The sequence below is a fragment of the Camellia sinensis genome, chromosome 14 (genome assembly GCF_055761805.1).
Source record: "Camellia sinensis isolate YWXY chromosome 14, ASM5576180v1, whole genome shotgun sequence".
Taxonomy (NCBI): Eukaryota; Viridiplantae; Streptophyta; class Magnoliopsida; order Ericales; family Theaceae; genus Camellia; species Camellia sinensis.
In genome coordinates, this window is record NC_138974.1 from 140,800,132 (window position 1) to 140,821,287 (window position 21,156).

Sequence of the window (21,156 nt, forward strand, 5' to 3'; positions counted from 1 at the left end):
AACCTTTGTCTGCATGTCTGCTCGAGCGGATCAATCTACGCTCGAGCGTGACCCTTGTTTTCTGAAAAGTCTAAAAATGCTTTTAAAAGTACATCTTTGCATCCTCATCCCATTCTAGGCATTCTTAGGCCTAGTTTAAGGCATCTTAGTAAGGATATAGATGTAGAGACACACCGAGGCAATTAGGGATTAAGTTATTATTTTCCCAACTGTGTAGCTTAGTGTGTGTTAATCTGTAACTGTGTAGGTTTGGCTTTCTGAGGAGACGCTCTAGCTTACTGTAGCCCAAAACTCTGTGAGTAACATCTGTGTAAAGATATGTTCAAAATGATTATTTTCTGAACAATTGAACTGTACTGCTTTCTGAACTGTTACTGTTAATTGAATGAATGTATGTCCTATATTCTGAACTGTATTGTGGCATCCTCAGCAACTACTGCTTACTGTTACTGTTACAGAGATCTCTGTCAGTTCCCTCGTTGGAACCACTACTGTTACTGACTGATGGCCATCATTTACTGCTTGGTCTTTTAAGACCTACTGTTTACTGTACTGTTATGCTAATGGATGTACCACATATGACTGTACTGACTGAACGACTGAAATACTGATTTAATGAACTGTTTTCATTACTGTAAGGACATTCATTCTTAACCCCTTTACGCATTGTGTTATTCACTAGGCTTTAGCTCACTGCTCATATATATATGTAGGTGTCCAGGCACCAGACCGCAGCTAGGAGTGTCGAGGTTAACTCCAGTTTTGTCAAGCCAACCTATGTGCCTCAATACGAGGTTCCGAGCCTGCCATGCTATGGCTATGGGGTGTTTTAGTTGTCCACCTTCTGTACTGTTATGTGATAACTGAATAGAATGTATAGACTGTACTGTACTGGTTATGTATATATATGTGAAAAGTCTTTTTGGCATACAGACTGTCACAGCTCATTGCACATTGTTTATTTACTGTATTGGCTTCCGCCAGGCCCTGTACTCTGTTTTACTGTATTACTGTTAAGCAGGCCTTCGGTAATCTCCGATTACTGGCCGGTTGCGGTGCTAAACCCATGGGGCCGGGTTTGGGTCGTGACAGGAACCGAGCTCAAAAAGCCTTCTGACATGACCACAGCAGTCAGAATCTCCCTCCTAATTTGCTCCGTCATCTACTCTTCTATCGGTATCTTTGGATACCTTCTATTTGGAGACTCAATCATGTCCGACATACTTGTAAATTTTGATCAAAATTCTGATTCATCAGTCGGTCCATTGCTCAATGACATAGTTCGATTAAGCTATGCCCTCCACCTTATGCTGGTTTTTCCTCTATTGAACTTCTCTTTGAGGGCCAACCGTGACGAATTAGTCTTCCCTAAGAAGCCTCCTTTGGCGGCTGACACAAAAAGATTTCTTTGCATCACTTTCACTATCCTAATCTTCTCTTATCTTGCGGCGATAGCCATCCCCAACATTTGGTATTTTTTTCAGTTCATGGGATCAACTTCTGCTGTGTGCCTTGCCTTCATCTTCCCTGGTGCAATCGCTCTGAGGTATTCTCTTTCTCTCAACACGCACACTCAAATGCACGTGCTCGGGTTAAGAAGTACGACACATGGCATAATATGGACACGCAAATTTTTAAAAAAATACTTATTCTATATCAAATATTTACTCTCATTAAATACATTGATATAAGTATACTATTTCGTTTTTTTTTTTTTTTAAAAAAAAGAAGAAGAAATTCAATGGGACACAGTCACACAATATGTCCATATTGTGGTGCAACTTATCCTAAATAACTCTTGTATGTCTGATATGTGTCTAGAGCTTGTCTGAGAATATGATCTAACACGTGATCTCCGGAGAAGTATTTCTGCTTCATACATAAGGTGTCAATTGAAATTTTTTATATTTATTTCATAACTTTATTTTATTTTTATTTTATTTTATTACATGCTTTCTAACAGGAACGAAACCAGGATTTCATTATCGGAGGGGCCAAAAGAAAATAATTTTTTTCACCATATACACAAAATATATATGTGTGTATAATGTGATATATATAAATTATATATACATAAACAAAAATTTAAATACCATAGAAACAATTTTTAATAAGATGAAGTTTTTTTGGTGTAAAATAGAAAGAGAATTCAAGATGGAAGAAGAATGACATTTTTTTTTTTATACTGGGGGCCCATTTTATGTATAAAATGATATATATTTTCAAAATTCAATGGCAAACAATAATTTTCAGAAAAACAAGGGGGCCATGGCCCCCCATAGTCTTCTCCTAGTTCCATCCCTGCTTCTAACCAAATTTTTTTTTTTTAATTTTTATTTATTTTTGGCAGAGATGTTCATGGTATATCGGAAATAAAGGACAAGATCGTGGCAGCGATAATTCTAGTCCTGGCTGTCATAACAAGTGCAATTGCAATTTCTATCAATATATGTAATTTTGTCGGAAACAAGTCATAGTTCTTCCCCCAATCCTGCTACAGACCCCCAGTGACGTGGCGAAACGCCATTCGCCAGTTTTTTTTTTTTTTTTTTTTTCCTTTCTGACCAATCACCCACAGCCACGTGGGCTGGGGGTCACTAGGGGTCGCCCCGTACTGGGGGTGCCCCGCATTTTCCGTTCTTCCCTCCTAATTTTTTTTAAAAAAAAATTTGGTCTTGATTATTTTTGTAATTGCATATATTCTTGTAAAACACCCTTGGTCTGTATTATTGTAGTCCTCATGGCTTGTTGTTTGTACCTTTGAGAGATTACACAGCCTTGATTAAGAATTTTTCCCCAGTGTAATGTCAAAGTAAAATAGCATATATATAGCAACCATCCTCAAAACTTTTTCAACCATTTCTCTTTAAATTGTGTTTGGATTTAAAATTTGAAAAAAGATTTGTAAAAAAAAAGAAAAATGGAAGGGAAGATTGACCAAAAATTAACTTCTTTGTCCTTTACTTTTCACCTTTTTTTTTTCTTTTCCTTAACAAATCACGTTTCAAATCTGTATTTAAATACAACATTAAAGGATATAGGCAAATTGATAGTTGGTATACCAGTATAGCAGGAGCATATGCAAAATTAAATAATGTTATTTTTAATTAACATATCAACAAATTATGATACCCCATTTTTTTAATTTCCTACTAAAATGTAGGATTAGTAGGATTTAAAGAAAGTCTGTTGACTCATTTTTGTCAAAAAAAATCTACCAAGAAAGCAAATATGAGGGTGAGATTTGGTTTGGCAAGTGTAAAAAAAGTTAAAAAGGTAAAAAGTTATCAAAAAAGTTAAAAAGTTATCACTATTTACTCAAAAAAAAAAATATAAAAAAAATAATATACAAATATTAAAATATAAATCAACTTTTTGGCCCATTAATGTTTGTATGAAAGGGTTCAAGAACGTTGTTGGAAAATTCGAAGATCTTCGAAGATCCTCGAAGAACAACTTCGAATTCTCTAGAAGATGATGAGAAGCTTAGATTCTTCAATAGTCTCAACTTAAGAACACAAGAGTAAAGGAGATGATGAAAATAAGAGATTGGGTAAAGAAAAAGGCAATGTAGTTAGAGAGATGATAATGGCAAGGCTCTCCCATGGATCTCCCACTTTCACTCTCAAGGTTGATAATGGAGATGAGAAATTAGTTCTTTCCCCAGAGTCATCTCTCCAAAATCCATCCCTTATAAAGCTATGGGTGGGTGCTATTTATAGGCACCTCATGATGTAAGATGGAGCCCATGTGCAAGGCACATGGGGAATATTCTCTCTAACCACCTTGTCCGAGGAGGTGACCTCTTCAAGGATGAGAAAAACCCCGAAGAGGAGATCAACCTCTCGGCGAACCCTTCTTCTTAGCTACACCTAACCAATGATCCCCAATCATCCTAAAGGGTCAGGGGTAGTCCCAGAGGACGTCCTGCCGCTTAAGGGTCAGGGGTAGTTCAAGAGAACGCCCTGCCGCAAATATTGTCGAGTCTCAGGGACCCCCTAGATCGTGCCACCTCGACCCGGGTATAGGCTAGTTTAACCGAAGAGTGAATTTATCTCCACTCACCGTCCTCGGGATCGGGTCCTTTGTTCGGACTCCATTACACCCATGGTTCTGGTGCGTAGATCCCGGAAAGCTCCGAGCCTGCAAGTGTTCTGGGACTCATTAATGGAGCGGCATCTAGATTGCCTCTGAATCCGTTCGAAGCCAAGTGCTTCGGATCTCTAGGTTCGTGGATCTGAACTCTTTCGAGTCCGAGCCCGAGTAAGCCTCTAAGTTTGTGGATCCGAATCCTTTCGCGGCTTAGGGCGATTCGGCCCATTTGATGGCGATAAATCTGGACCCACCAATCTTGGACTTGAGATAAATTCGGGCCCACCAACCTTGGACTATTGAGCCTAATTAATTTAGTAAACTCAAATTAGCTCCTCTTACATTTGCCCCTTGCGTGTATGAGAAATTGTAGTTTTCTCGGACATGCATAGCTTCACCTTGTTAGCCATGCTTCGCATTACGTCTTCAGAAATATGTTGGTTTGGCAGAGCCTATGGATAAAGTTGATGACTCATCACAATTTACAGATGAAATGGACAAGTAATATTAAATAAATAAATAAATAACCTTTTTTTTTTTCTTGAACTTTTTTTTTTAAAGTTTTTTTTTAACTTGTTTTTTTTTTGAATTAATTTTTTTTTTTTTTTGTAAGTCAAACTTGAGTCTTCAATTCTTTTGAACAGCATGCTTATTCCAAATCTTCTTTTTCTTCTAAAATAACTAAAGATTCATTTTCTTATCCCAAGAAAATAAATAAATAAACAATGAAGTAGGACACCCATTTTTTTAATATTGGAGAGATAAGGCTCACACTCACACTTTTTATTATAAAAAGGTAAGGCTCATACACTTTTGTTTTTTTGATTTGGAAAAAACGAACGGCAGGCCTATATATATATATATATATATATTCTGAATATGAAAGAATATTCTAAGCATCACACCCTTTTTTTTTCTATTTAAAGAAAAAGAGAACCACCCTAATCAATAGCCCCTTCTTTTTCTTGACCTCCCGCGGCGCCTACTCTTTCACTAAAATATTGAAGACCCAGATTTCAGCTTCTTTAATGAAGGTCTGCTGCTACAATACCAGAGGCCATTGTCGTGCTCTCCTTTTTCAACAAAACAGCCGAAGACCCACACCTCCTCGCACACCGTCGGCGGCCAAAGCTTCGGATATCATCAACATCACATCTCGGCCACTGGTTCACGCCTACACCAGCTCCACCTCATTTCGGTGCTTCACGTTCTCCACCTGCAACTTCTCCACCGTCTTCAGTCGTGATCTGGCTAACGCAGACCACGTCGCCTTTTCAACGCGGCGTCGATCTGCCTAGCTACTCCGTCATTTGCACACCGCCTACAGCAAACGTCATCACCCAAGTTGCTATCCACCTTTCTCTGCTATAACTTTGCCTTCGTCTTTGGTTGTCCAGCGCTTTGCCTTCGTCTTCGGCTGTTTAACGTGAACCACACGTCGCCCACTCAACACGACGTGTGTGGTTTTGCCTAACACCATCCAGCTCGTTATTCTCACAGCCCAGCGCTATTTTTCAGAGTTCGAATCATATAGATCTCGGTTTTTGCACTCACTGGTTTTGGCCGTGATTAATCAATGCGGACAACGTCGCCCTTTCAACGCGTTGTTGGTTCATCTAGCACCCTTCTCACTTACTGTTTGTCCAAGCTATACTCACTGCTGCCGACCTATAGCCATCCAGGTTATCCCTTTACTGTTCTGTTGTGTTCCGGACTCGGTTCCGTGAAGTTGGTAGTGGTATCTATCTTGTTGCCGTCCTTTAATTCCACTTGATTGAGTTTTAGGATGTTTTGAGCAGGGTTGTTACAAGTTGGTTAGGCCTTGGTTTCAATTCCTTGTTGTCCAGTTTTTAGGCGATCCGCTCGAGCGGGTCTTCTTGCGCTCGAGCGGGGATTGCACACCTCCAGTATTTCGTGTTCCTGCAAAACTTCTGCAGATGTGATTTTTACGCTCGAGCGGGTTTGTTTACGCTCGAGCGGCAGCGCTCGAGTGGGTTTGGTGGCGCTCGAGCGGGTAGTACTTCCTGGGTGTAAGTTCTGCAAGGGGGAAATCTACACTCGAGCAGACTGGTTTTTGCGCTCGAGCGGAAGTGCTTTATTCTTGTGTCTTGGCGCTCGAGCAGGCCTTATTGCGCTCGAGCGTGTACAGATTTTTGTTCTTGGCGCTCGAGCGTTGTGTTCTCCGCTCGAGCGGGTCATACGTATATGAGTTATCCGTTGGGTGATTTTAAATCACTTTTTGCTTTTCTTTCTCTCTCTTACTTTTTCTAAAACCCATTTTTGAGAGCCTCTCTCTCTAGAAACTCCCTTCTCTCTAGGGTTTGATCTAGTTAGAGTGTCCTCCTTCTCTTCGGCCTTTGTAAAAGTTGTGTTGATCGTCGAGGGCGTCGTTTTGATCTGAGAATCTTGGTCTTTGGAGCACTTTGGTTTTGGTTTCTTCTCCATCCGAGCTCTAACTTCGAGGTAGGGATAACCTACTCCTTACTATGAGCTTTGTCTTTAAATTTTAGTATTTTGAGATGTTGGGGTTGGTTTGGTAATTTTGTGAAAGTTTGGAGCCTTTGTGTAAATTTACAAAAGTTGGGGTTTTAGCTATATGAAACCTAGATGCATGTTTGGCATGGAAAAATGAAATTAATGTTGAAACATTAGTGAAAATGGAACCTAAGGGTTGTAATGTTAATTATGGAATATGCCCTAATTACATTGGTTAATTAATTTGTATAATTAATTATGAGAAATGAGGAATTGATTTGGAAAGGCATGGGATTAAAGGGTGTAGTTGGATTATTTATCGCTCACCTAGTTGAAATGTTGATTATATATCCATTATTGCGTTTATTTTCTGTATAGAAATAACTGCTTTGGGCTATCGGTGGAGGATAGTCTTGATTGTTGTAGACAATGTATGATGATTAGGCAAGCTGAAACTAATCACTGGAATGTGTCATTGAGTATGACGGTTGAAAGAATACATTAAATTTATGTGTTGTGTGATGATGTGTATAATTATTGTTTATATGCATTGTGTTGTGTTGGAGGAGATAGGGGATGTACTCCACGGTTTAGGGGAAGATAGGGGATGAACCTCTAAACCGGATGTTGTTGGGAGGAGATAGGAGATGGACTCCATAGATAGAGCTCATATGCTTATCTAGTAATGTGTTGACAGAGCTCATATGCTTGTCATTGGAAGTGTGATAGTGCTCTTATGCATATCTATGGAAGTGATGATATAGCTTGTATGCTTATCTGTTGGTGTGTGATATAGCTAGTATGCTTATCTATTATGAAATGGGAAAGTGTTTAATATGAGTTACTGTCTCATATAAGTTGTTTGGCCAGGTTCTGAGCCATGGTTATAAATTGAGAATTTAAAGAAATTGGAACATGGGTTGTAACATGGACTTGTATGTCATGAAACCGTAAAGTGTGATAAGGGAAAGTATCAGTGCTGGCCATCTATCAACTGCTAATCTTTTAGTCATTGTTCATATTTGGTTTAGTATATTTCTACTGGGCTGTGGCTCACCCTATATAGGAATATCATTTTCAGGTACAGGTAGCATGCCACCTCCAAGGACGTAGCTTAGGAGGCTAGAGGCAGGCGGACTTTGTTGTTTTATTTCTTTGATGTATTACATGTATATTCAAGCCAAGGGCTTAATGTGTAAATGAGTTAGCACTCTTTTGATGTAACCAAGTGTTAACTTGGAAAGCTGTAAGCCTTTAGGGCATTTGCTTTTGTTGTTAACATGTAATACTTTTTGGCAATGGAATTCTGATGAATAGAAGAATGTGGAGCTTTCATATATCAATGCATGTCTTTATTGATGGGTTTAATATTATTATTTTGAGGACGTTACAACTTGGTATCAGAGCGTACCGGGTTCGAATACTTTGGGTACGTGGGAAGTGATTAGGATCACAATGGGTTTGTCTTGCTTGATAGAGACTTAGATGTAGTGTCATATGCTATGTGCTTAATTGATAACATGCTTATGTGACTATGTGGGTATGGGATTTAGTTTCTAGGATGTTGATTGGATCCTTGGGTTTCTGTGAGTCTTGTTGGAAAGGCACTTGATCAATACTGTTTCTAACCGAAACTCTAGTAACGCCTCGGGACTATCATTATCTGAAAATGAAATTCGTAAGTGCTTATGTGTTTATGTGCTTACGTGGAATGAATTACAGTTGTCCATGCATTAGGACGTGAGTGTTTAGTTTTGGCACATTTGTGAATATGCGAACGTTTTGTATTACCTTTATTATGATGTCAGGACGAGGAAGAGGTGCTAGGCGTGGTAGGCCTGCGAGGCAGGAAGCACCTTTACCGGATGATATTCCGGCAGTGCAGGAGGGAGTTGGTCAGGCCAATGTGGCCGAGCCAACGGGCCAGCAGGCTATGAGTGCCTTGGCACGAGAGATAGCAGGAGCTTTGGGTATTCTCAGAGCTGGGAATCAGGCAGCTGAGGCAGGGCCTTCTTTCTTGAAGAAGGAATTCTTCCGGTCTAATCCGGACGAGTTTGTTGGAGATCCGAAGGAACCACTGAAGGCTGACGAGTGGTTAGAACAAATGAGTAAGACGTTCGAGATGCTTGGCATCGAGGACGGAGCATTGAAAGTGACCTTGGCATCCTTCCAGTTGAAGGAAGATACGGGTCAATGGTGGAAATACGAGAAGGCTCGTGTTGGTGGTACATGGGAGGCGTTTGTGAATGTCTTCCAGGAGAGGTTCTTATCTGCAGTTGCTAGGGAGAAGCTGAGGGATCAGTTTAGCCGGCTTAATCAGCAGGGTATGTCTGTAGCAGAATTTGAGGCCACTTTTACTAGTTTGTCCAGGTTTGCACCTGAATTGGTGGCGTCTGAAGAACGCCGTTGCTATGAGTTTGAGCGGAAGTTGAGGCGGGGCCTCAAGTTGAGGGTTGGTGGGTCTTACATCCGAGAGTATAGACATTTAGTGGATGCGGCAGCTCATATGGAGCTTATGATGCAGGAAGAGGACGAGGAGAAACATAGAGGCTCCAAGAGGGGCCAGGAGGGTCAGGGTGATGGCAGGAGACAGAGGGGTTATAATCCCCAGCAGTCTCAGGGTGGAGTTACTAGATCAACCTTTCCGGTGCCGAGTGCAGGCTCTGGGAGAGGCGGTCAGGGAGGCTTGACATGTTTTGCGTGTGGCCAGCTGGGTCACAAGTCTTCGGTTTGCCCGCAGAAGGGAGGGGGTCAGCGAGTTGCTTCCTCTTCAGCTAGACCTCAGGGCCAGAGTCAGGATAGGGGCCAGCCCTTGTCTTGCTATCAGTGTGGTCATTCTAGGCACCTGAAGAGGTATTGCCCGCAGTTGAGTGCTACTTCAGGAGCTTCTGGTTCTAGGCAGACGCAGAGTTATCAGCCAGTTCAGTCTGTGCAGGCCTCGAGGGCCAATCTGGGAGCTTCGGCATCCCAGTTAGTGCAGCAGTCGTATGCTCCGAGGGGTGAGCAAGTAGATCAGGGGCCTTCAAGGCGCGTGTATGCTGTTACCGCGCAGGACCTAGTACCGGCTCCATCAGTAGTGAGAGGTACTTTTCTGTTTTGCAACTCGGTTGCTAGTGTGTTGATTGATATGGATGCATCTCATTCTTTTGTATCTGCTGCATTTACATCTGCTTTGGAATTGGAGTTGGCACAGTTAGCATCTTCTATTTGTGTGGTATCGCCTATTGGTGGTGAGTTGATCTTGAAACAAGGTGTTAGAGGTTGTGATATAGAGGTCGCCGACCATAGGCTTCCTTTTCCTTTTGTTGTGATGCCCATGAAGGGTTTTGATGTTATTTTGGGTATGGACTGGCTATCGTCATACCGGGCTGTTATCGATTGCTACCGCCAGAGGGTTACATTATGTACCTTGAGCAGGGAGTGGTTCTATTTCTTGGGAGACCGGGTTGGTAGTGTTTTGCCACCGGGGTATGATTCGCGAGGGCGGTGTGAGCTTAGTGGTCTACTTGCTAGCTTTGAGAGTGGTGAGTGTGGTGAGACCCAGCTTGTGTTGCCAAGGGTGGTTTGTGAGTATTCGGATGTCTTTCCCGAGGACCTGGTTAGTTTGCCACCTCACCGAGAGATAGAGTTCTCTATTGACCTAGTGCCCGGCACGACGCCGATTTCTATGGCACTTTACCGTTTTGCCCCAGCAGAGTTGGTTGAGTTGAAAGTTCAGCTCCAGGAATTGCTAGATAAGGGTTTTGTTCGCCCTAGTGTTTCACCGTGGGGAGCACCGGCCCTCTTTGCTAAAAAGAAAGATGGTGCCTTGAGATTGTGTATAGACTACCGGAAGTTGAATCGGGCTACGGTCAAGAATAAGTACCCTATGCCCCGTATAGATGATCTGTTTGACCAGTTGAAGGGTTCCCGTTGTTTCTCTAAGATAGACTTGAGATCGGGTTACCACCAGTTGAGGGTCAGGGAGGAGGATATTCCTAAGACGGCATTCCGTACGCGGTATGGCCATTATGAGTTTTTGGTGATGCCATTCGGGCTTACCAATGCACCGGCAGTCTTATGGACTTGATGAACCGGATCTTCCGGGAATTCTTAGATCGATTTGTAGTCGTTTTTGTGGACAACATTCTTATCTATTCGCCTTCTAAGGAGAAGCACGAGGAACACATGAGAGTGGTGCTTGAGTTGCTTAGAGCCCACAGGCTGTATGCCAAGTTTGGGAAGTGTGAGTTCTGGCTAGGAGAGGTGAAATTCTTAGGCCATGTGGTATCCGGGGAAGGGGTGTCCGTTGATGCATCCAAGGTTGAGGCAGTGCAAGATTGGGCACAGCCTAAGAGTGTGTTTGAGATCCGCAGTTTTCTGGGATTAGCTGGGTATTACCGTCGGTTTGTGAAGGATTTCTCTAGGTTAGCTTCGCCGTTGACTAGATTGACGCGGCAAAGGGGTCAAGTTCGTGTGGAGTGAGACTTGTGAAAAGTCGTTCCAAGAGTTGAAGGTTAGATTGACCACTGCTCCGGTCTTGATTATTCCGGAGAGAGGGTCGGGTTACGCGGTTTATTGTGATGCCTCACGAGAGGGTTTGGGTTGTGTGTTGATGCAAGAGGGAAAAGTAGTAGCTTATGGCTCACGTCAGTTGAAAATTCACGAGAAGAACTACCCTACACACGACCTAGAGTTAGCAGCAGTGATCTTTGCCTTGAAGATTTGGAGACACTACCTTTACGGTGAGAGGTTCGAGGTGTTCTCGGACCACAAGAGTTTGAAGTATCTGTTTACACAGAGAGACTTGAATTTGAGGCAGAGGAGATGGATGGAGTTCATTGAGGACTATGATTTTGAGTTGCAATAACCCCAGGAAGGCCAATGTAGTGGCCGATGCCCTTAGTAAGAAATCTATTAGTGATGTAGCTTGTATAGCCATCCGAGAATGGGAGATGTTGGGTGCACTTGGCGAGTTTGATTTGCATTTGGGCGAATCTGTTGAGGCTGCGGCCTTATTTTCTGTTGTTGCGCAGCCTACACTTGTGACTAGAGTGTTAGAGGCACAGAGAGGTGACCTTGAGGTAGAATCCCTCCGAGAGAAGATCTCAAATGGAAAGGCTGAGAAGGGTTTGACGGTGTATCCCGACCTAAGTGTGAGATACCGAGACCATTTGTTTGTGCCGGAGTCTTGCCGAGAGGAAGTACTCCGAGAGTTCCATTATTTACGCCTTGCGGTGCATCCGGGAGGCACTAAAATGTATCGGGATTTGGGTCGCTAGTTTTGGTGGCGGGGTATGAAGAGAGATGTGGCTGTTTTCGTATCGAAGTGCCTTACTTGCCAGCAAGTGAAGGCCGAGCATCAGAGGCCAGTGGGTTTGTTGCAACCCTTGCCTATTGCCGAGTGGAAGTGGGAGCATGTCACTATGGACTTCGTTGTAGGTCTTCCGAGGACTCAGCGGGGTAGTGATGCCATTTGGGTGGTTGTAGACCGGTTGACTAAGTCGGCGCACTTCATTTCTATGCGCGTGAGAGATTCAGTAGATCATCTCGCCGACTTGTATATTCGGGACATAGTGAGATTGCACGGGGTCCCAGTGACGATCGTCTCAGATAGAGATCCTCATTTTACTGCTAGGTTGTGACAGAGTTTGCAGAGTGCCTTGGGTACTAAGTTGACCTTTAGTACGACTTATCATCCTCAGACTGACGGGCAGTCCGAGCGTACTATTCAGATCCTTGAGGATATGCTTCGGGGTTGTGTCCTTGACTTTAATGGGACGTGGGAGAGGCACTTACCATTGGTGGAGTTTGCCTACAACAACAACTTTCAGTCTAGTATCGGTATGGCACCGTTTGAGGCCTTGTATGGCCGACCGTGTAGGTCTCCAGTTTGTTGGGCCGAGGTGGGTGACACACCTTTGTTGGGTCCGGAGTTGGTTAGAGAGACGACGGAGAAAGTTGAACTTATCCGTAGGAGGCTTATTACAGCCCAGAGTCGTCAGAAATCTTACGCTGACCGTAGAAGGAGGCCTTTGACGTTTGAGATAGGTGACCACGTCTTTCTGAAGATATCACCTAGGCGGAGTTTGATGAGGTTTGGGAACAGTGGGAAGTTATCCCCTCGGTTTATTGGTCCCTTTGAGATCCTCGAGAGGATTGGGGAAGTGGCTTATCGTTTGGCTTTGCTGCCGCAGTTGTCCGGAGTTCATGACGTGTTTCATGTGAGTATGCTTCGGAAGTATGAGCCGGATCCATCGCATGTATTAGATTGGACCGACTTAGAGGTAGATGAGGATGCCTCGTATGAGGAGAGACCGGTTCGGGTCTTGGATAGGCGGGATCAAGTCCTGCGTGGCAAGACCATTCCTTTGGTGAAGGTTTTGTGGAAACACCACGGAGTGGAGGAAGCCACTTGGGAACGTGAGTTGGAAGTCCGCGAGAAATATCCGGACTTGTTTATTAATGAGTAATCATGTATTTAAATTTTGTAATGTTGTTGGACTTAAGAGCTTTATATATGTCTTAAGTTGTAAAACATTGGTAATGTTTTGGTTTAATGGAAGTATGTTGTAGAGCTTACCTTGATGTGGGAGTTGATTATGATATTGCATATGTTGGCTATATTGTAGAATTGGAGTTGTATCATGTATATTGATTATGATATGAACTGTGAACCACGTATGTTGGAAATGGTTGGAAATGGAAGAAAATTGCATGTTGATAATGCACTTGATGTTGTGAAATGCCTCTTGAAAAGAGATGAAATTGACCGGTAATGGGTCGAAATGCTTAATATTATGTTGTAATATTGTTGAAAGTGGAGAAAACCTGCTTTTGAAAAACTTGTGTTTAATTTCAGGGACGAAATTCTTTAAGGGGGGGAGGTTATAGCGATCCCGGTTGTCCCTTTACTATTCTGTTGTGTTCCGGACTCGGTTCCGTGAAGTTGGTAGTGGTATTTATCTTGTTGCCGTCCTTTAATTCCACTTGATTGAGTTTTAGGATGTTTTAAGCAGAGTTGTTACAGGTTGGTTAGGCCTTGGTTTCAATTCCTTGTTGTCCAGTTTTTAGGCGATCCGCTCGAGCGGGTCTTCTTGCGCTCGAGCGGGGATTGCACACCTCCACTATTTCGTGTTCCTGCAAAACTTCTGCAGATGTGATTTTTACGCTCGAGCGGGTTTGTTTACGCTCGAGCGGCAGCGCTCGAGTGGGTTTGGTGGCGCTCGAGCGGGTAGTACTTCCTGGGTGTAAGTTCTGCAAGGGGAAAATCTACACTCGAGCGGACTGGTTTTCGTGCTCAAGCGGAAGTGCTTTATTCTTGTGTCTTGGCGCTCGAGCGGGCCTTATTGCGCTCGAGCGTGTACAGATTTTTGTTCTTGTTGCTCGAGCGTTGTGTTCTCCGCTCGAGCGGGTCATACGTATATGAGTTATCCGCTGGGTGATTTTAAATCACTTTTTGCTTTTCTTTCTCTCTCCTACTTTTTCTAAAACCCATTTTTGAGAGCCTCTCTCTCTAGAAACTCCCTTTTCTCTAGGGTTTGATCTAGTTAGAGTGTCCTCCTTCTCTTCGGCCTTTGTAAAAGTTGTGTTGATCGTCGAGGGCGTCGTTTTGATCCGAGAATCTTGGTCTTTGGAGCACTTTGGTTTTGGTCTCTTCTCCATCCGAGCTCTAACTTCGAGGTAGGGATAACCTATTCCTTACTATGAGCTTTGTCTTTAAATTTTAGTATTTTGAGATGTTGGGGTTGATTTGGTAATTTTGTGAAAGTTTGGGGCCTTTGTGTAAATTTACAAAAGTTGAGGTTTTAGCTATATGAAACCTAGATGCATGTTTGGCATGGAAAAATGAAATTAATGTTGAAACATTAGTGAAAATGGAACCTAAGGGTGGTAATGTTAATTACGGAATATGCCCTAATTACATTGGTTAATTAATTTGTATAATTAATTATGAGAAATGAGGAATTGATTTGGAAAGGCATGGGATTAAAGGGTGTAGTTGGATTATTTATCGCTCACCTAGTTGAAATGTTGATTATATATCCATTGTTGCATTTATTTTCTATATAGAAATAACTGCTTTGAGCTATCGGTGGAGGATAGTCTTGATTGTTGTAGACAATGTATGATGATTAGGCAAATTGAAACTAATCACTGGAATGTGTCATTGAGTATGATGGTTGAAAGAATACATTAAATTTTTGTGTTGTGTGATGATGTGTATAATTATTTGTAGACACCCCATTTTTGACCGTCCTCAAGACTTGGACGTCACCGTTTGAACACCCGATGATCATCCATGTTTGTGTTCGTTTGGAGTTCTCGGAGGTCTCGGCTACGCGCCTTGCCTCAGGATCTCTGAACTCGACTGTTTAGTGTCTGGTTTTGCACCAAACACCTGTGTTTTGCCTTGGAGGGGTAGGGAATGCCTTGTGAGGCATCCCCACACACCACTGGCCATGGCCAGAGGCCACCGGCTGGTTTTTGTCTCCATCGGCAATATATATTGCCGGTCAGCACTATTTTCTGCCGGTCGGCACTCTTTTTTGCCAAAATGGCATTTTTGGGCAGCCGACCACTGTTCATCTACTTTATGTAGATATTTTGTGCCAGCTGTGATAGCTGGCACCAACTCTGCTACCGATGTCCCTCTAAGCAAGCTTGTTGAATAAGCTTTGCAAGAGGGACTTCTATAAGAGGAGGAGCCTTCTCCTTGTTCTAGGTTAGAAACTTTGAAGGCAAAACCAGAGCTTATACATATAGATACACCCTCTCCCTATATCTCTCTCTCTCTCCTCCTTTGTGTGTGTTTCTTGGCCTAAAAGTGTGATTTTACCTTACTTTTGCACTAATACACACACTATTACACCTTGCTCCGAGATTGAGGGACTTTGAGGGTTGATTCTTGAGTTTTGGGGCTGTTTTTGATCAGAAGAAGAGGGCTGCATTGGCTGTTCTTGAGGTGTGCTTCAAGGGTGAGCATCTTGCTTTAGTTTCCCCAAACTTGCACTAGTTTTTTACCTATCTTGCTTGCTATTTTAGTTTTTGTGCATAACATAAAAAAGGCTTATATTTTCATGCTTTAGAACTTTCATTAAGGGTCTTTAGTGGTTTGAGTTCAAACTCACCCCCTTAGGCCTCATTTGGCCTTTTTGTTGCCTCCTTGGTAAGGCCTTGTTTGCTCAAGTGTTTTGGGTCTTCTCACCACTGAAAATCAAGGTGGTTTGAAGTCTTGCATAGGGGAGGGACACCCCTCTCCCTTCATTGTTTTATTTCCTTGCATTTGGGCTTAAAGGGTAACATGCATGCTTGCTTGGTTTTGGCCTTTTTTCAGAGGTTTTTGGGTGTTTTTAGGTCATATGTCATCTCTGTTTTCAGTCGGATTTGTGGCCTTTTGCATGCTTAACATACTTGCTTTACATCCCCCTATTTGGCCTAGAAATGCATCTCATGTTTAGGCCATGATTCTTGCATGTGTTGGCTTAGTTCCATGACGGTGTTGGCATTATTTTACCATGTTTAAGATCTGTTGGCCATCTATTTCAGTCATGCTTGCCTTATTTGGTATCCCTTCTTTGTGTTTTGGCTTGTAAGCTTTAAGTATATTGACCTCCAACATGCATAGCTTAGGCCATCCCCATGAATTGCCATCATTTAGGACCATATTTCAATCCATAAATCATGTTTTATATGTGCATGTGTGACCTCTTTCATACCTTGAGGGTGTGCCCTCTTATGCCCAGGAAATGAGCTTCGGTGCATACGCCTCTTTAGAGCCACTTTAGCTGCCATGTTAGTAGGTTTTGGGGTCCATTTTTGCATGTAAAAATTCTGTTTTTACTTGTCTATTTCATGCCATGATTGGTCTTGTTGGTAGAAGTGAAGTGCCCTCCTTTTGTGCCTTAACTCTAGGACCATCGGCTTGCTTGTTGGCATGAGTTTTTGTCCACCTTTTTAGGCACTTTTGGCCACTGTTTTGGGGTGGATCAAGGTCTGCCCCTTTATGGTTTAAGGCCCTCTTGCATGCTTGTCTCATGTCCATTGCATGATTGCTTCATTAAGTGTTGTAATAGGTTGATCCCATTGCTTAAATGGTCTATGTTTGCACTGCATTTGCATCTTGCATGCCTAGCATTGCATACTTGCCATATTAGTTGCATGACATTTGGCATGCCTTGCATAATTAGTATCATGTTGCATTTTGAGCCATGTGAGCATAACATGCAGTGCATTACTTGGTTTGGGGTGTCAAACCAAGTGTAAGGGTCAAGGAGCGTTCATACTATAAGTGATGTAATGCGCCTTGACTCTCGGTTACCGGGACCCTTGACTTCGGCATGATAGGGTCTTGGTCCTCATTTGTGTGATTGCATACATTTTTACATCAAATAGCAAGCTTGATCTCTTGGGCTATCATGCACAATTGATGGCTCGAGGATTGAGGGCCATGCTTCCCTGAGTTCAACATATGATGGGAAACATGACCAAGCTCACATGTGCTTGAAATCCCATGCCATATGCTGTTTGTCCTCTGTTGCTGTCAAAACTGTCTCCTGCAGGAAGTTTCTGCCAGCCGACATAATTCATTGCCGACCGGCCATTGGTGAATGGCCGGTGACTAAATCAGCAGCCGATGGGAATTATACACTGCCGGTGGGAATTACCCCCAGCCGGTGGTACTCTGTAGTGTTCAAGGAACCTGTCCCAGAATTTTGGCATTTTTCAGAGGAGCAAGGCAGTAAAAACAGAGGCGGCAATGGTATGGTGCGGGCTTTCCGGGCAAGGCGGGTTCAAGCATGCATCATTCGTGCACCCCGAGGCGGGAGGCTGTGGCCACCTTCCTTTCTTTGTTACATTAATTATGTTAAGTAAATTAGAAATTCTATAATAATTTATTTGTTTATCATTCGGACTGTAATATTTATTTGGTCCCTCCGAGTGAGGGCAATTATGTAATAAGCGTGTGTGAGTGGTGTGTATGTCTTCCAATCCCCACTTCTTTCTTCCCTTTTATTTACCTGCTTATGATGGTAGACTAGGGCATTTTTAAAATTAGCATACTTTATGCTATGCATGCGTGCATTCATGCATTCGTATTGCATGCACCGGGCTCGGTACATCATGCTAACTGCATTCGAACTTCAATTCCAAATTGAATACGTGCATCAATTGATCGCATTTCACATGCCATGCTTAGGTTAGCCGAGCCTACTTCGATTGCATCCTGTATGTGTTGCATTAGGCAAATTAACATGAGCTAGGACATGCATGTTTGCTAACTAGTTTATTGTTTTGGCACGGAGTACGATGTAAGTGTTTTCGCTTTAGCATCTCGCATGAGTGTGAATGCTATCATGACAGCATGCTTACCATGTGGCTAGATGCTTATGTGAGATAAACTGTTTGGATGCCTGTGGGTGAAGGTTGGATTGTTTGAGTTGGGAAAACTCGTTGAAATCCGTATTTTAGCCTACTTGCGAGTAGCAAATTCCAAAACATTTTTCCAAAACAAACGGATATGCAATGCTTATTTCCAAATTAGGCAATCTAGTCTATACTTGTTTGCTGTGCGCACAATATAGTAATTCTAGGCTAATAACTAGAATAAGAACACATAACGTTTTCAAAAATGGATATCACGGTTAGTAGAGGCCGATCTTCGGATCGGGCTAGAGGGGGTGCTCATAGCTGACCTTCCCCAATCGTACCCTAGCTCCCGAGCCGAGACAACTCCGGTAATGACGGACATGTGGCCTTCGGCACTGAGTCAGGGTTTCCTAAATTCTCCCATTTTAAAATATTTAGGTAGCGACTCTGTATCTGGCAAAGCAGTCCATGTTTGGCACTTCTTTTCAAAAAATCTGTTTCTCAAAACGATTTGCCGGATTTGGACTCTTTGGTTCAAGATTAAGAACCGTGACAATTTGAGAGTCCGAACTATAGTAAGCCCACAAATGAACGGAACGGGACTCACTCTCTCAGGACGTTCGGGCGCGTCTACATTATTGTTTATATGCATTGTGTTGTGTTGGAGGAGATAGAGGATGTACTCCACGGTTTAGGGAAAGATAGAGGATGGACCTCTAAACCGGATGTTGTTGGGAGGAGATAGGGGATGAACTCCATAGATAGAGCTCATATGCTTATCTAGTAATGTGTTGACAGAGCTCATATGCTTGTCATTGGAAGTGTGATAGTGCTCTTATGCATATTTATGGAAGTGATGATATAGCTTGTATGCTTATCTGTTGGTGTGTGATATAACTAGTATGCTTATCTATTATGAAATGGAAAAGTGTTTAATATGAGTTACTGTCTCATATAAGTTGTTTGGCCAGGTTCTGAGCCATGGTTATAAATTGAGAATTTAAAGAAATTGGAAAATGGGTTGTAACATGGACTTGTATATCATGAAACCATAAAGTGTGATAAGGGAAAGTATCAGTGTTGGCTATCTATCAACTGCTAATCTTTTAGTCATTGTTCATATTTGGTTTAGTATATTTCTACTGGGCTGTGGCTCACCCTATATGGGAATATCATTTTCAGGTACAGGTAGCATGCCACCTCCAAAGACGTAGCTTAAGAGGCTAGAGGCAGGCGGACTTTGTTGTTTTATTTCTTTGATGTATTACATGTATATTCAAGCCAAGGGCTTAATGTGTAAATGAGTTAGCAATCTTTTGTTGTAACCAAGTGTTAACTTGGAAAACTGTAAGCCTTTAGGGCATTTGCTTTTGTTGTTAACATGTAATACTTTTTGGCAATGGAATTCTGATGAATAGAAGAATGTGGAGCTTTCATATATCAATGCATGTCTTTATTGATGGGTTTAATGTTATTATTTTGAGGGCGTTACACGACCTGTCTTGGCTGTCCCTGGCGCTAGCTCTACCGATCTCGGTCTTAGTTTTCTCCGACACTGCCCCCCTGCTGTCCTTCTTGGTCGGCATCGACCTTAGCTTGCCGATTTCAGTTTGTGCTAGTTCAATCCCTCTCAAGCTAGCTTCATATATTTTTGCTTCTCCAAATCTGTGAATATATATGCTGAAACTCATTCTTGAATTCCTTATTTGTATGAACTCTGATTTATAAATTTCTGGACAAGTAACCCATAAATTTCTGGTGTTGCACATCTTGATAAAGAGAACTTGATTTTTCTTTGTGAATATTGGAACAATCAATGTTGAATCCTTGCTAATCCCATCGAAGAAATTTGGGTTTTGTTGTCTTGAAATCTATGCTATTGAATCTTGAACCTGTGAGGGAAATGTAGTATTGAAATTTATGTTTTGGAGCTTGACCTTGTGTTGATAAATCTGACATAGATATAGTATTAATGTGGCAAATGAGGGATTGGTGTTGCTACTGAAAATTTTATTAGACTTGCTCGTCTTGAAATTTGTGGAGTAAATAAATGTTGTTGCAAAAGAAATTCAAGGAAGTAAGTCTCTCATATTGTATATAAATCTTCTTGTCGAATAATTGATTGTTGTGGCTTCGAGAATAGTGAAACCTGATATTGAGCTTTATATACTTGATGAATGAATTCCCGATATCCATATTCGGTGAATGTTTTGCTTGGAAGAATAAACTAATGTAACAGAGAATAAAATCATATATTGATGCGTGCTGATTTTGTGGACACTCAGAGGAAATAAAATGTTGATGCCGAAATTTTGTTTAAACATTGTTGCTTTATGTCGGCTTGAGAGGAACCGACCCAAAGAGACAAAACCTTGATTGTTGCATTTTCATGAACTTTCCCAGAGGAATAAAATTGGTGAAGCTTAAGCAGATCATTACTATTGTTGATGTCGCCTCTATTTCGGTGATGTTTGAATCAGGATATGAAATTGATATTGCTCATCTCATTTGTCAATTTTTACTATTTCAGGAAAATAAATTTTTGTGCGAAATCCACGACCCCGAGGCCCTCAGAATCTGCACTAATGAAAGCAAGGGCTGTTTCTCGAAAGTCCGAATGGAAGCAAGATTGTCCCTAAGGAGTCCAAAAGTAGCATACACCCTACTTCGGCAAGAAAGATCCCTTTGGAAGGCAACCGAGCCTACCAAGCTTGCACCAATCGAAGTAAAGATTCTCTCTCAGAAGTCTGAGCAGAAGTAAGGCTGTCCCTCAGAAGTTCGAGCGGAAACAAGGCTCACCCTCAGAAGTTCAAGCAGAAACAAGGCTCTCCTTTGGAAGTTCGAGTGGATGCGCACTTCTACTTCAGCAGCTAATGGAAACAAAGGCTATCCCTCGGGAGTTCGAGTAAGAGTCCACTCTACTTTGAAAAGAAAGATCCTCGGAGCTCGTATTGATGAAAGTAAGGGCTGTTCTTCGAACCCGCACTAATGAGAGCAAGAGTTGTCCCTCGGAAGTCCAAACGGAAGCGAGGCTATCCCTCAGGAGTTTGAATAGTAGCACACACCCTACTTTGGCAAGAAGATCCCTTCTGATAGGCCACCAAGTCTTGAGGGCTGTTCTTCGAAAGCCTGAGTGGGAGAACACACTCTACTTCAACAAGAAAGATCTTTGAGGCTCGCACTGATGGAAGCGAGGTCTATTTTTCGAAAGTTTGAGTGGGAGCACACACTCTACTTCAA

The 21,156-nt window shown here is 42.3% G+C and overlaps 1 protein-coding gene across 1 annotated transcript; it reads left to right on the forward strand.

Annotated features, from left to right (window-relative positions):
- The first annotated feature begins 1,118 nt into the window (after window positions 1-1,118).
- Window positions 1,119-2,477, forward strand: LOC145807341 (amino acid transporter AVT6C-like). The gene is made up of 2 exons (XM_082905330.1): window positions 1,119-1,546; window positions 2,351-2,477. Exons 1-2 carry the CDS (start codon window positions 1,119-1,121, stop codon window positions 2,475-2,477), a joined length of 555 nt encoding a protein of 184 aa, XP_082761456.1.
- The last annotated feature ends 18,679 nt before the right edge of the window (window positions 2,478-21,156 follow it).